This window comes from Oreochromis niloticus, linkage group LG14 (genome assembly GCF_001858045.2).
Source record: "Oreochromis niloticus isolate F11D_XX linkage group LG14, O_niloticus_UMD_NMBU, whole genome shotgun sequence".
NCBI classification, from domain to species: Eukaryota; Metazoa; Chordata; class Actinopteri; order Cichliformes; family Cichlidae; genus Oreochromis; species Oreochromis niloticus.
Window position 1 is genome coordinate 24,424,612 of NC_031979.2, and position 14,317 is coordinate 24,438,928.

Below are 14,317 nucleotides of genomic sequence, written 5' to 3' on the forward strand. Positions count from 1 at the left end.
ACTCGAAATGATATTCAGTGTCTTTTCAACACAGGCTATTAAAATGTAAATTGCAAATTTTGATTGTGAGCATACTTGTGTAATTTCAATTGGAAATGATGTGCTTTACTATTCTGTACTGTAGTCCTTTTTTGCTTCACCACAGATCTATCTGTCACCTAATGCTTGTTGCAGTTCAAAATCCCCTGACCCCTGCTTCGTTTAACTTACATTTCAAGCTCTTTAACCTCTTGAGCACCTCATTATACTGTCTGGTTATAAATGCCATATAAACATGAGGATTTATCAGTGGTAGCAGAAGAAAGGATAGAGATGTTGTGTAAAGTTTATGCAGTCCTAATTGTACTGTAATCTTTGCAAAACCCAGTGAACTCTCTTATTCAGTTTTGAATGCTCCCCGCCAAGAAAATAACACGCTGCCACCTGATATGATATGCTCGTCCAATTTCCAATTAGCTGCCTCGCAATTTAAATAATTTCCCTGACGTTTCTTTTTTTTCTCCACAGCAGGTGAGCTGCTATGAGTTTACGCAAATTGCTGGGATATTTGTAGATAAAATGTTAAAGGTCACTAGAAAGCAGACAATAAATCTGAAGCTGTTTAGATCTCATGTTTATCAGCATTCTATACACAGACGTACAAATGAAGTGTCAAGCATTAAAAGCTTTAAAACTGCTCTGGTTCAACTGCCTGTGTGATCTTTCCCCCTCCAAGTACCCATGATGCACGGTGCTACCCCAGCCACTGTGTCTGCAGCCACCACATCTGCCACAAGTGTTCCCTTTGCAACAGCAACAGCCAATCAGGTTTGCTCCTCTCCTGCCTTCTTTCACAGTCTTTCACCTCTGCTATCACCTCTGACTTTTTCTCCTCTAATCGTACGATTTCAATGTGAATGAAATGAAAAATGCATGAGTGGTGCACAAGGCTCACCTCTGGTCTTTGCTAGTTATTTCTAAATATCTCAATTTGTGATTATAGACATAATCGCTTATCCTTGTTAGCGGTTGTGGTTCCAATGTGTTTTGTCCTCATTGCAGTAGACCCTTCTGTTTATTTCCCTCTGTCTTCCCATTCCCCCCCTCCTCCCCTGTTTGTCTTTTCTCCTCCCAATCAGATTCCAATAATATCTGCAGACCATCTGACTAGTCACAAGTATGTGACCCAGATGTAGAAGTCTCAGAACAGTATGTACTGCACCTCCAGCACCTCCAGCACCTCACACAATGCATTCGAACAAAACATTTTTTTCCTCTGAAAAAGAACTCCAAAACCCTGATGTGACAGAGTTGCAAAAGCTTTTTTTTGTTGTTTTTTGGGGGAGTTAAGGTTCAAATCTAGAATGTTTTTTACAAAATAAAATAGTTTGCTTACTTTCCAGCAGTTAGAAGAGAAGATTACGTCTCCGGTTAAAGATGAAGCTGCTTAACTTAGCTTAGAATAAACAACAGAAACACAGCAAAACAGGTAGAGTAAAAAAAGCAAAATAAAATAGAAATAAATAAATATATTAAAAGCTGCCAAGTAGAGCGTCTAATGCTTATCTGTTTACATTCCCTCCCTGCGTGTTGAAATTTGTACAAAAATGTTTGCCAATATTTAAAGTTGTGATTCTAAATGGTTGCTGGGAACATTAACTAGCTTGTAAGCTGCCAGCAGCTACAACATGCCAGGAATAGCAAATAAGCGTACCTTCCACACTATCAAAGAGCACAAGCCAACAGAGATGAATTAATATCCTGTTTGCCTTATATGACTTGGCCACTGTGGAAGTTTTCACAGTGATCCATCAGATTTTCTTGCTCTCCTGATTCCCTGCTGATGAGATTTACGATATGATAGTCATCATACAGCTGAACTAGATCAAATTAATTTCAGCCGCTCAGTGTTTGCATACTTTTACACATTTTTTTTAAGATCAGTATGAAAATTGTAAAAAATCTTGTTTTGTTTTTAATACAGCTGTGAATATGTCAGATCTTTAAGTGTTTTAGTAAAGTAGAACATAAACAATGTATTGTAGAATTGATTGATATAACCTGTTTCGATATCACACTCATAAAAATGAAATAAATAAATAAAATCTATAAAATAAGAAAATACTAATAATGTTGATGACAAATAAGCAACATCAAATATGTCAAATATCACATCTTGTTCTAAAGCAGCTTGTACTTATAAGAAATATATTCATATTGAACAAGTGTGCGGCTAATGGGTTCAAATATTCAGTAACAGTGCATGAAATCGTGTGCCCTGAGTCTGTTCATTTAACCTTTTTGTTTGCCTTGATTTTCCGAAACCATAACTTTGTACATTATTGTACAAAAGTTTTGAGCCACCGCTCATTCATTAGATTTTGTTTTCAAGGAGTTTGACACAGCTGCCGCATTTCAGCTGATCCATCATAAATGGATCTGCTGAATTGTTTTCAAGAAGCTGTTAAAAAGTAAATTTGAATTTTTGATTCAAATCATCATCAATATGCAAAGAGGAGGTCAGAAGACAAGTCCAACAGTGAGCATCTACAGACCTCTGTAAAACAATGTTGAGGCTCTGTCAAAGTTTAGAGGTGCATTTCAGCCCGTGGTGTTGGAGAACAAAACTGATGAAATTATCATCAGTTTTGATCCACCGTGCAATACCATCCGCCTCACTTTTCAGCAGGGCAGTGATCGCAAACACACTGCAGTAAAAACAGATAGAAAAACAAATGGAACATTATCCAGTTATTCAGTGGTTTTCCAAAGCCTGGATCACATTATTGTCCTTCAAGAATCTTGTACAACTACTCCTGAACACTACTTTATTATGTGTTTTTATCTATTGTACAGTGTCCTTGGGTGTCTTGAAAGGCACTTTATAAATAAAATTTATTATTATTATTAGTATTATTATTATTACTTGAAGAAACTGCAGGAGAGCTTCCCTTAGAGCGTTGAAGAATAAAGGTGGTCATACCAAGTATTGACTTTCAAGGTTGTTAAAATTGTACATGATCAGTGTTTTGCCCTATATGCTGTATTTCTATATATGATAACACATAAAAAAATCAGCGCTTTATATGTAAATATAAACAAATAAGTAAAACAAATGGGTGGTTCAAGACTTTTGCACAATACAGTTTGTAATTCACAGTTACTATGGAAACCAAACATTCAAATTTTAGAAAGAAACTTTGAGGCTTCCATTATCAGCATTGTTGTCTGACTGAACTCTAAGTCAACAGTAAACTCACTAGCTTTGCTACCCCATTTTGTCGTTCCTCACAAATGACCTCCTGTACTTCATGCACTTCTTTTCAGATGGAGCTGGAGCGTGCTGGTGTCAAGTCCAAGATTAGTGGTCACCCTTCATGCCCATAACATCAGGAGCGAAACGGAGGACCGAACTGGTTTGGAGTAAATCTGCATGTTAACATAGGAGGCACAGTTTGTTAGAAGCGTTTTCATGTGTACTTCATGCACACTATTACACAACAAGAGAAAAGAACAACATCGCATCAAAGACTGCCTTGCGTTCTGTAGAGGCAACTGACCTTTATTCACCAGACACACTTTGAATGTTAACATAAGGTAAATGTGTGGAGCAGTCGCTGAACAGGTCGACTGAATCGGTACGTCTGTTGACCAAGAATCATGACTTACGTTGTGCGTGTTTATTCATCGGTTGTTGGTCTTTTGTTTACACAAAGGTGCACCTTGTATTTCATTTGAGGAAAACGAAACAAATAATCTGACTGAATCACATATGCATGCACAATGATTTTGTTAATGATTTGATTTTGTTAAACCAGATATAAGGGAAATTACATGAGTGCACTCAGAGGCAAAATAGCAACTGAATGTCTGTGAGGTGTCTTTCAAACCTTTGTAGCCTACCTTTCTATCTCTTAAGCACATGTCTTTAACGTCGCAGGCATCCCTGTAAAGTGCCATACATCTCAAACTACATGAATGGTATAGAAGCAGTGTTACAAAGTGTTGCAACTCAACAACTCCCTTTAATACGTCTCTTTTCTCTTTTGGACAGCATGAAGTGTCCAATGTCATAGCCCGTCATTGTCTCTGATTCCCTAAGAGCACCATTGCCCCATTGATTAGATGACCGTCCCCCGATCACGTGCTTTACATAAATCTTCTACTGAATGATTAGCTTTTAATTTTATTTTCTTCAACTTTGTTGTTGATGTCAGTTGTTTAGACATGAAATGATTCGTAATCCGAGCTCTCCGTGGCCATTAAGTCTGTCGACTCTAAACGTCAGACGAGTAGACTGTGAGATCTCGGCCTGGGTGAGAGACCAAAGAAGCTCTCTCAGTGATGAAGCTGTTATGATGACTCCACAGGGTCAGGATCAGGTGATGTCCACGCTGCTGTGAGACAGAAGTCAAAATCTACAGTGCAACTGGCGAATACGCGACCTGTACGACCCGATTTGTTTTTCATTGGTATCGTTATTCATATTTTAAGACAGGTTAAAGTAAATTCAGTGTAGTGTATATAAAGTCAGACATATTTAAGAGTATTTGTTCTTATGTCTACCTGAGAACTGTTTTTCAGATAGTCAGCCAAAGTCTTTTCGTGTCACTGTTGTTAGGTGTTGTGGATAGACTAGTGGGCTAAAATCTTAAAAATATGTAGCCCAAAGAAGGATCGAGTGTTTGGAGTAGATCTCTAGAACTCTTTATGTTATTTTATTTTTTAATATTCTGGGTGTTTTTTCAGGCATAGTCAATTGGTGGATAGTACAGGGAAAGTGGCAAGAATATAAACGATTGTATAACTCATCCAAAGCCTTAGAATGTATTATCGGGTCAGCACAATGCAACATGCCATTTTGAACCATCCAGTTGCCTAATCCACGCCATATTAACACACAGAGAGAGCACTATGTAACTGTCACTTTTTTTGTCTGTGTTTTCTTAACTCTCTTGTGGTTTTCTTTGTTAGACAACGACAAGTGTTTCATTTTGTTTGGATGATTTTTTTTGATATTAGTTCTGATTTTCAGTTTGGCTTATTATATTTATCTTTCTTATAATGAATATAAGGTACAGTGTGTGTGTTTGCGTGTTCCTCATGCACAGTTCCCTGAAATTCCATGTAATGTTAATTTTAGTATGATTACGATTGTAAACTCAATATTTTCTACGTTATGCATATTGTTGAACTGTATGCATATTGTTCATTTCGCTAGTCTTTTTTTTTTGTCTTCTTTGAACAAAGATGTTTTATATGAGTATCTAACAGTAATGGAATAATAGAACAGAGAGGCTGAGGTTGTCGCTGTGGCAACTGTCGCCAATAAATGAGTAATATTTTAATGATTGTAAGGTTTGTAACTAGTCATATAAGAAAAAAAAGACTATTATAAAAATCTAGTTCTTAGATGTTTAGAGTAAAGATGTTATTTTCTACTGTATCCATTTCAAATAGTAACTATTGTTTTAATGTTTTTACTCTCCCTGGAAATTGGGCCATGTTGGAAAACAAGCTGCATATTTGATCACTTTTGGGGGCGTTGCTGGCGGGGTCAGGTGAACGTGGCGAGTAGGAAACTGAGTCTGAACTCACGTTTCTTACTCAGCCATCTGCAAACAACAAGGGTGGGGTGGGAAATCTTGAGGTGATAAAGGTGATAATGGTTGACTTTTTTGCACTTCTGTACATAGTCAAAAAAGAGAGAATCATGTATATTGAGATCTTATTTTGAATAAAAAAAATAATGTCTATCAAGACAAGGAATTTTGCTAGGATAACAAAAAAAAAAATCTTATGAAAGGCTGAACAAAATTGCTTGCATCAAAAGGGCACCGAGTTCTCACTCTCCTACCCCTTTCAGAAAAGGCCAAGTGTTGCTCTTCTTTTTTGTCAGCAGCTTGTAGTTTGCCAGGTAACCTTCCGGAGGAGGCGTCCACTACCCTCCAGGGTAAGGGCCTGACTGGGTTTGTCTGGTCCCCCAACCCGCCTGTACTGCACAGGTGTGTGTCATGGCCACGCCCGCCCAGGCCCAACCAATCACAACACGTCCTGTCTCTTTACTGTACTCAGAGAGGAATGCATGTTAAAGGAAATACATATACAGTTTAAAAAAAGAAATCACAACACAGTAATATTGATTAAGAAAACATTTACACAGAAAGATGTATTTACAGTATACAATATTCTATCAATGTAATGGAATAAAATATATATTAAAAAATATAAAAATAGAATAGTGGTTTATTTAAAAAAAAAATTCCTGAGAATATACTCACTAAAGTTTCACCACTTGGAGAGTTAAAATACATGCAACACAAACACCATAGCTATAAGTATGTTCTTTATGTTTATGTAAGCTGTGCTTTTAGTAGATGAAACTGACCGAACACGGTTATAGTTCAACATCAGGTCAGAATTTAAGAATAACTGCAGAATGATATACTGCTTCGTAGTTTGATTATTAACCAGTTAGTTTGAAATTTTGTCCTGATCATCTTAGTCATCTCTCATCTTCTACAAGCACGCATGCTTACATTTATGATATAATGTAAACTGAACTTTTTTTGGTTTGTCGTTTGTTTTCTCTGCTTGTAGTGCTAAGATGATGTATTCTGTCTTCTGCCGCAGTTTGTTTCTGCTTGTTTTACTGTTCCGGGCCCCCTGAAAGGATGCGTCATGTTTGCATACCAGCCACCTCGTCTGGAAAGCGCGTGTAGAGAAAACCACTGATTGCAACAGTCTAAAGCCATAAAATCCAATCATCTGAATGAAATATGAGAAGAAATCAAAAATGATAAGGATGTGGGGTGTGGTATGTTCTGGATCTCACAGGATTGTGTTTGCCTTGGTTTTTATTAACTATAGCATCATGCAATAATTCCAGTCGTGGAGGTAGTTAGTATAACTTGTGGTGTGCTGTGCCAACACTGATGGATGTGTGGAGTTAAGAGAAAAATACGTGACCCATTTTATTCACGGGGCCTGCATTGCTATATTTGATTCTTGCTGTTATGAATAAAAAAAATGTAATAAAAATTTACAAATGAACTCAAGTAAAGGAGAATTTGTTTAAAATGTGTCGTTTCATTTGAGCTCAAGGTTGGGATGTTCTGGGTAATTTAACACAAATGACAATACTAGAGCTCATTTCTGTGCACAGTAAGCAGCAAACGGCTATCCTGGCTGTGTGCAGCACAAGCATTAAATGAAGCTTAACGCAACATGTTCATCTTTGTTTTTGTATTATACCAGGGATGTCAAACTTATTTTACATTGTCGGCCACATACAGGCCACTTTGACCTTAAGTGAGCCACACCAGTGAAACTTTCTGTCATTTTCAAGAAGTTTAACCGTGCGTTGAAACCCTTAGTTATATCTTCATATAAGAAAAAAATAAACATTATTTCAACAACATGTCTCTGTTTTTTACAGTAAACGATAAAGAAATACTTCTATAGTAAATAGAAGAAATCTGTCAGAACGACTCTTTGGGACTGATTTGTGAGTAGTAATAATTTTCACTTTTCTTTTTTGTTGAAACTGTGCAGACTAACTATAAAAAAAACATGTTATTTAAATGTTGATCTATTGACATCAAATGACTTCAATACTCTGGCGTATTATGATTGATCCCAGGAGTTTTTATCAGTAAGAAAAGCTACAAAACTTACAAAAATACAGCTAAAAGTCTAAAATTTATGTCCTTGTTCACATTTTCCAAAGCCTTCCGGTAGGCCCGATTTGAGTCTTTGGTGGGGCGATTGTGGCCCCCGAGCCGCATGTTTGACATGCTGTATTAAACAAACTGCAATTTTTTTTTTTTTTTTTGTAATATTGTTATAACAGTGTTACTGTTGCATCTAATTCCACTGTGATTCCCATACTAACCACAATGTATTTGCGACGTTTTTTGGCCCAATGGCGCCCTCTCTCAGAAGCCGCGGCTAAAAGTGGCAGCATTAAAACATTACCTGATTCGAGAGACGAGCCTGAGTGTGTTGTGTTTGAGCCATCTGTACTCAGCCGACCTGTCTGACAGGTACACACTCTGTTCGTATCCAGATAATAAAACAGCAGCATTAAAAGGTAAACAAGTCTTCGTCAATCATTCACTACACAGCGCAATACCGTAAATGTAGTATCTGAAATGGGTAAATATTGTTTTACTGCAAAATTACCATAAAATTGCACACTACTTACAATTACTTACTTAGTACTTAAATTTACTTACAATATAATTATCTTTGTTTCCTGTGAACACCTAACTTGTTACCCTCTTATTCTCCCTTTAAGAGGTTGTAGCATTTTATTTTAATTTACATTGTAATTTAAAATAAAACGCCTTGAAATTCTATTTCATTGCAGACAAATAAAATTTCTGCCTGCGACCTGTTTTTCTTTAAAAAACAAAGCCTAGCTGTTTCCAGTCTCTCTGCCAAGCTAACGCTAATGAGCTGCAGGCTTCAGCTTTTAGTTAACTTAGCTCTTCTGTTTCAGCAGTCATAGCTGACTAAACCACACAATGGATGATGTCAAGACACATGACAGCCACCACACAAAATCAGTAGGAATGTAATGCGGTATTCTAAACTCACATTACAAACATGATAGGTCTTTATGGTGCACAGTTAGAGATTTTTGTCTTCAAATATAATACGTGTAATTTTTATGTAACCCCCCCAAAACCAAACATTATTCCAGCCACCATTTATACTGTAGCAATCATTAAAATCTTGTTTTATCTATCTCTATATATGATGGATCAGTTTGTCCTACCTGCCGAAATTTCCAATTAAGAGGAAAGATTTTAATTGAGATAGAGATGCAGTAACCGATAGAATCTAAACGTGACTTGGCTGCAGTCTTTTAAAAAGCAAGCTATCTAATTAGAATGAGGAATTGTTTGATTTGCTGGCACAATGCTTTAATTAAAAAGAGAATTTGTAAAGTTTTTTTTAGTCCTTAAAATGACCCCAGAGTTCTCTAACATTGGTAATCTTTCCTTATCCCATATAATCCGAAAGGATCCTTAATCAGCCAAAACAGAAGATGTTGATGAGACAGTAAAGATCAAGTTGCCGCGGGATTACACCATCTGTAATTGCTGTCAGTAAATTGTATTCCCAGTGCTCAGGAGCCACAGGACAGACCACGTGCATCTTCACCGTCTTCTTCCTCTTTGTTTTTTAAATTATACACTCATAAAAATGTATAACTTCAAGTTTTCAGGAGCTTTTTGGTGTCGCGTTTTTTCCTTCAGAGACCCAACAGATATGCCATTATGCTGATTCAAAAGTGCGATTCAAAGAAGACCCACCAGATGGCACCCTCTCTTTGTAAATTAAGGCTTCTGAACAGTTCTTTTTTTAAATTAGTAATAAGTATATATATAGACTGAAATGATTGCTTCTGACGCTGTCCCTTCCTTTGGTCATTCCAATATCAAGTAAAGGAGTGCCTAATCTATTTTAGATGCCAAATCTTTTTTCTATTCAACAAAGCCTGAGCTATTATTAATAACCTATCTAAATATTTGATATGCCCACAACTAAAAGATAAAGTAATGTAGATATCATAAAGGATGGTTCTCTTAGTTGAATGGTTGTTCCTTGCTAGTTTCTTTTTTTTTTTGTCATCCTAATTTTCAATCTTATCTTTTAGTTGATTATTTTTATGCCATCCAAACAAATCTCCATTCATCCCCAGAAAAGTGCTGCCCAGTTCAAAGTGCACTGTTGAAAGTTATGACAGTTCTTAGGTTCCATAACTTTCTGTTGATGCCATTTGCTCTGGATCTTGACTAAATCAAATAGAATGATAATGAGAGATGTCAGGGAAATTACATGATGATTAGACTGATAGAAAAATGATGGGAAATCAACCTGTGGAACTTGTAAGATCTGGTGGGCTGCTGACCCAACGCATCATTATCTGCTTGAAACAAACAAGAAAATCATTAGAGAACATTTTGGATGGTTGAGGTTTCTTTACATTGTTTCTTTTCCACATTAACCCCCACCCGTCTTTTAATAAAACTATTTTACCTCTCTCCCTTCCTTCACTCAGTGATAAGCCTCCTTCTTTTGCCTTGTCTGTTCCCTTTCCGTCACAGCTTTTGTCCTCACTTTTCCTTCTCAAATCTCTCTCCCTCTCCTTCCCCCTCCCTTCATCTCTCTGTCCAACGGCGTGTGGAGGTTTAATGAAGCAGTGCTGATCCAATAATGGCAGCTTCTGTCGCCTGCTGCACAAAGTATGATGTATGACCTCATGTCCTCAACGCATCATGAATCTCACTTACTACTACCCCCATAACATGTCATAATTTTTTTTCAATTAGGTTCCCTTTAAAACAATATATAAAGCTGAATGTGTGTGTGTGTGTGTGTGTGTGTGAGTGTATTGTTTGTGTGAATAAAAGAAGACTGAAACCTCCAGCCAAGTTGCCATGTGGACAAAAAGGAAGCAGATGAGTTGCACTCTGAACACTCAGCCATAAGTGTGCATTAATAAACAATAAATGTCATTTAATGAATTTCCTCTCAGGGGAGAAAATGTTGAGAAGTGTAATGAAAATTTTTTTTGAATCCTTCTATTTTTAAATTATAGATACAGTCTAAAGAGCAGTGTGTCTGTTCTAGTCAGGGGTTAGAAAAGCAGTTAAAAGTGACCCAATAATGGACTAATGCTCTGACCTCAAGGCAATCATGAAAGGACGGGGAGACAGAGGAAAGGAAGAGAGCTAAATAAAGGAAGTGAGGAAAAACAAAATGCACAATGTCATTAAAGTGAGCACACATGTTTTTTTCATTTAGGTCCAGAGGTAAATAATAAATCTTAGAAAACAGGCATCATAAAGGGATTTATGGCAGGTAATTCCAAGGCTGACAGACAATGATCAAAAAGACAGACAGCATAGATTATCACTGTCGCCTTTACTTTAGCGGAATGGTTTTATTACTTTGCTCTGTTGTCCGATGTCCCCACCGTCACTTAAGAGATGTCGCTGTCTCTCCCTCACTGCTGTCTGACTGCTGAGTCACTACGACTTTCACTGACTGTTACCTGGAGCACAGCTCAAATGCCCGATCTTCTCTAGGCTGTAAGTGTGTGTGTGTGTGTGTGTGTCAGCATCCAGGTGAGTGTTTACAGAAATGTGCTGGTGTGTGTCTGTTTACAGTAAGTGTCTGTGAATATTTTCTTGTGTTGGTGGGACAGAGAGAGAGTGTGCAAGAGTTGCCGCATGTTAAGCTAATCGCATCTCCTCCAGCAAGAAGGGAGGTATCGATCCGACCAGCTGAAGTCCATTGCAGAATCTCTGCAGCTCTCTGTTGCTCTGCCAGTAACAGCCATGTGTTTGGTTGTGTTTTGATGGAGTCGTGTAACTGAAACCTGTCCAAAGATGCTGGATGCATAACTGCAATTCAGGCCTGGCTAAAAACTTTGAACATTTTTAGCTGTAAATTAGAGTGAGATCAAACTTCTCACTTATGTGTTGATTTCAAAGCAATGTCTTGACAACTACATGATTTTGTATTAGTTTAATCTGCAGTAAAGCCATCAGCGGGAGCCAACCCTAGAAAGGCTGTTATTTAGAGATGGTTTTGACACTGTCTGACTTACGTCTAGCACTAAATTTATATCTTCTGTTCATTTCAGATAGAACTGCTACTGACTCAAGCTAGTTTCTTCAGTGTCCTTGGATATTATGCATTTTACTGTTTAAGATCTCATGAGTTCCTCAGCTATGGTGTCTTTTTTTTTTCAGCTATGGTGTCTTTTGATATTATAAACTATTAAATGTTGTTTCCAAAAAATGTTTATGGATCATGTCCTAGTAAATACAATAAACCATATCCAGGCCAAGATTTAATGTTCGGCGTGTGAGTCACTTTTTGCAAATAGAGGTCATAAAAAACAAAATCTTTCTCAGATTGAATTTCGCCAGACGCAATCTGTTCTTTCCTCTCCATGTGGACTGTTTAACAGCAACAAATCAAAGCCAGTTTAAACGTGATTGGCCAGTAGCACTCAGGCTACAAGAGGAGACAATAAGTCTTGTAACCTCGTAAATAAATAATCTATTCTTTCCCATAAATTGACCAAAAATTAGCTGCAAATATCTTAAATCAAATATAACAGGAACCTTTTAGGGAGTATGATGGGATGTTGCTCCCTATGTAACACTATCGTGGCTCAAGAGTTGGCAGTTTGTCTTGTAATCGGAAGGTTGCCGGTTCGAGCCCCGTCTCAGTCGTTGTGTCCTTGGGCAAGACACTTCACCCGTTGCCTACTGGTGGTGGTCAGAGGGCCCGGTGGCACCAGTGTCCGGCAGCCTCGCCTCTGTCAGTGCGACCCAAGGCAACTGTGGCTACAATGTAGCTTGCCATCATCAGTGTGTGAATGTGTGGATGACTGAATGTAGTGTAAAGCGCTTTGGGGTCCATAGGGACTAAGTAAAGCGCTATACAAATACAGGCCATTTACTATCCTCCTCTCTGGTGTTGGTACTAACAAGGTTTGACTCTTGCTTGCTTGCTACATTTGTGAAGTGAAAAGGTTAGCAGCTTTTAAGAAAGCCTTCCCTGCCAACATACTACTCTCTTCATAACTAGTTGTCATGCAGAGGATTCACATGGCTACATATGAGCCCCTCAAGGTGCAGCACACACATGGACTTCCCCGCCCCTGCTGGACACCAGTCTGATGCAATTGCACTGATTTACCAAACAACACCACCAACTGGAACTCAACTGTCCAAGCCAGACAAACTTCTGCTGCCATGATGCTTTACCAGCTTAGCCACAAATCACAAGTTGTTGGTAAGCCTGTAACCTACTGTATCTTGCACTAGTGTGTTGAGCATACCACCGATGGATGGAAGTCCCCTGGACTTCTTAACAGCCATCTATGCCTGGGACAGTAACAGACAGATGACAGCTGGCTGGAGCTAGTTATAAAGAGATGATGTGCAACACATTTCGCATCCAACCCCTGCATTTTCCAGGTCAGGAGTGGGCAACAAGCAGGCAGCATGCTTTCCCACTGGTCCCAGGTTAGAAGCCTTGAACCAGCCTTGGATGTGCACTCTAAGCCAGATATACACTACCAGTCAAAAGTTTGGACACACCTTCTCATTTAATGGTTTTTTTTTTATCTTAATTTATAAAACTGAAACAAAAAAGTGTGAACATCTGTCCCATTTCATAATTTATATGGCAATGTAATAAGACAAAAAAAAATCAAATCAACTTTTAGGTGTATCGTGTGTCCTTTAGCCAATACCAAACAGAATGTAGTTGACTGAATATTTTAGCTGTTAGATAATGTAAGAAGAAGGGGGTACATAACAACTGGCAGAGCCTTTTGTTGACAGAATATGGGTCACACAAAGAGGGTAGTGAGGGCACAGCTGTACCCAGAGATGAACAGCCACTATTCACTTGGTGACAGGATGTCCCTCGGCATTACGTGTAGCGCACAAAGACGGGAATAAATGAGAGAGACTGAAGGTCACAAGAGGCATGCTGTAGTATTGGCACACTGTATGATATCCCTTATTGTGAGTTAATTAGCCGGATGTTTCTCCTTGTAGAGCTGCAGCTATTTGGGGAAATATGAAACTGCACTTGGGAGGACCTGATGGAGAGTAAGAGCTGCATTGAGACAGACAAACCCTAATCCTAACCCCAAAAGAAAAATCTCACAGTGATACCAGAGCCCACAGGAAGAATGAGAGAAAACAAAAATCTGTTACAACAGCTGCTATGTCGGCCAAACTTCAGCTTTGTGACAGGACTGTGGACTGCTAGAGGATGAAATGAGGAGTCATGAGTGAGAGGCCAGAATGGATTCAAGTTAACTCTTTCACAGTGTCACCCTGCAGTCTGCGAGGGCAGAAATGGGAGAAGGTTGGTCGGGATCGCCCTTTCACAGACTTTGAATTTAAAGACAGAGCGGAAATCAGTATGCCGCTCATGTTTTGTGTGTATAAGTGTATTACCCTTAAACCATTACTCTGATTAATGGGTTTCCCCAACAGCTTATTCTTTTCTTTTACCCCTCACTCTTTCTTATGTAGTCCATCTGTGTCGTTCTTGTTTGGCTCATAAAGCAGCCTGTTCACTGAGGCTATCAGCACAGCGACACTTGGCACCTAAATCACAGGTAGTTTAATTAATTCACTCTGATTTAGGAAGAGTCACAAAGGCAGTTTGTTGTAAGGCACATGATATGCCAGATATATGCTTTTTTCACTTCTAATGCATGCATTAGAACGCTCACTGTGTTTCATCAGGTTCAGCTTCATTTATCTACTTCTGGTTCTGCAGCTGA

At 38.3% G+C, this 14,317-nt stretch overlaps 1 protein-coding gene across 11 annotated transcripts in view; it reads left to right on the forward strand.

Moving 5' to 3' along the window:
- Positions 1 to 7,057, forward strand: part of LOC100691837 (muscleblind-like protein 1) — a 65,895-nt gene extending 58,838 nt beyond the window's left edge. For 9 of the 11 annotated variants that reach the window (XM_025898102.1, XM_025898105.1, XM_019345045.2 and 6 more), the window contains 3 exons: positions 716 to 807; positions 1,119 to 1,188; positions 3,307 to 7,057. In XM_025898102.1, coding sequence (XP_025753887.1) covers positions 716 to 807; positions 1,119 to 1,175 — 149 coding nt within the window. In that variant the 3' untranslated portion in view covers positions 1,176 to 1,188; positions 3,307 to 7,057. The remainder of the gene's footprint in view (positions 1 to 715; positions 808 to 1,118; positions 1,189 to 3,306) is intronic. The other 2 variants (XM_025898108.1, XM_025898110.1) reach the window with 1 other exon arrangement.
- The last annotated feature ends 7,260 nt before the right edge of the window (positions 7,058 to 14,317 follow it).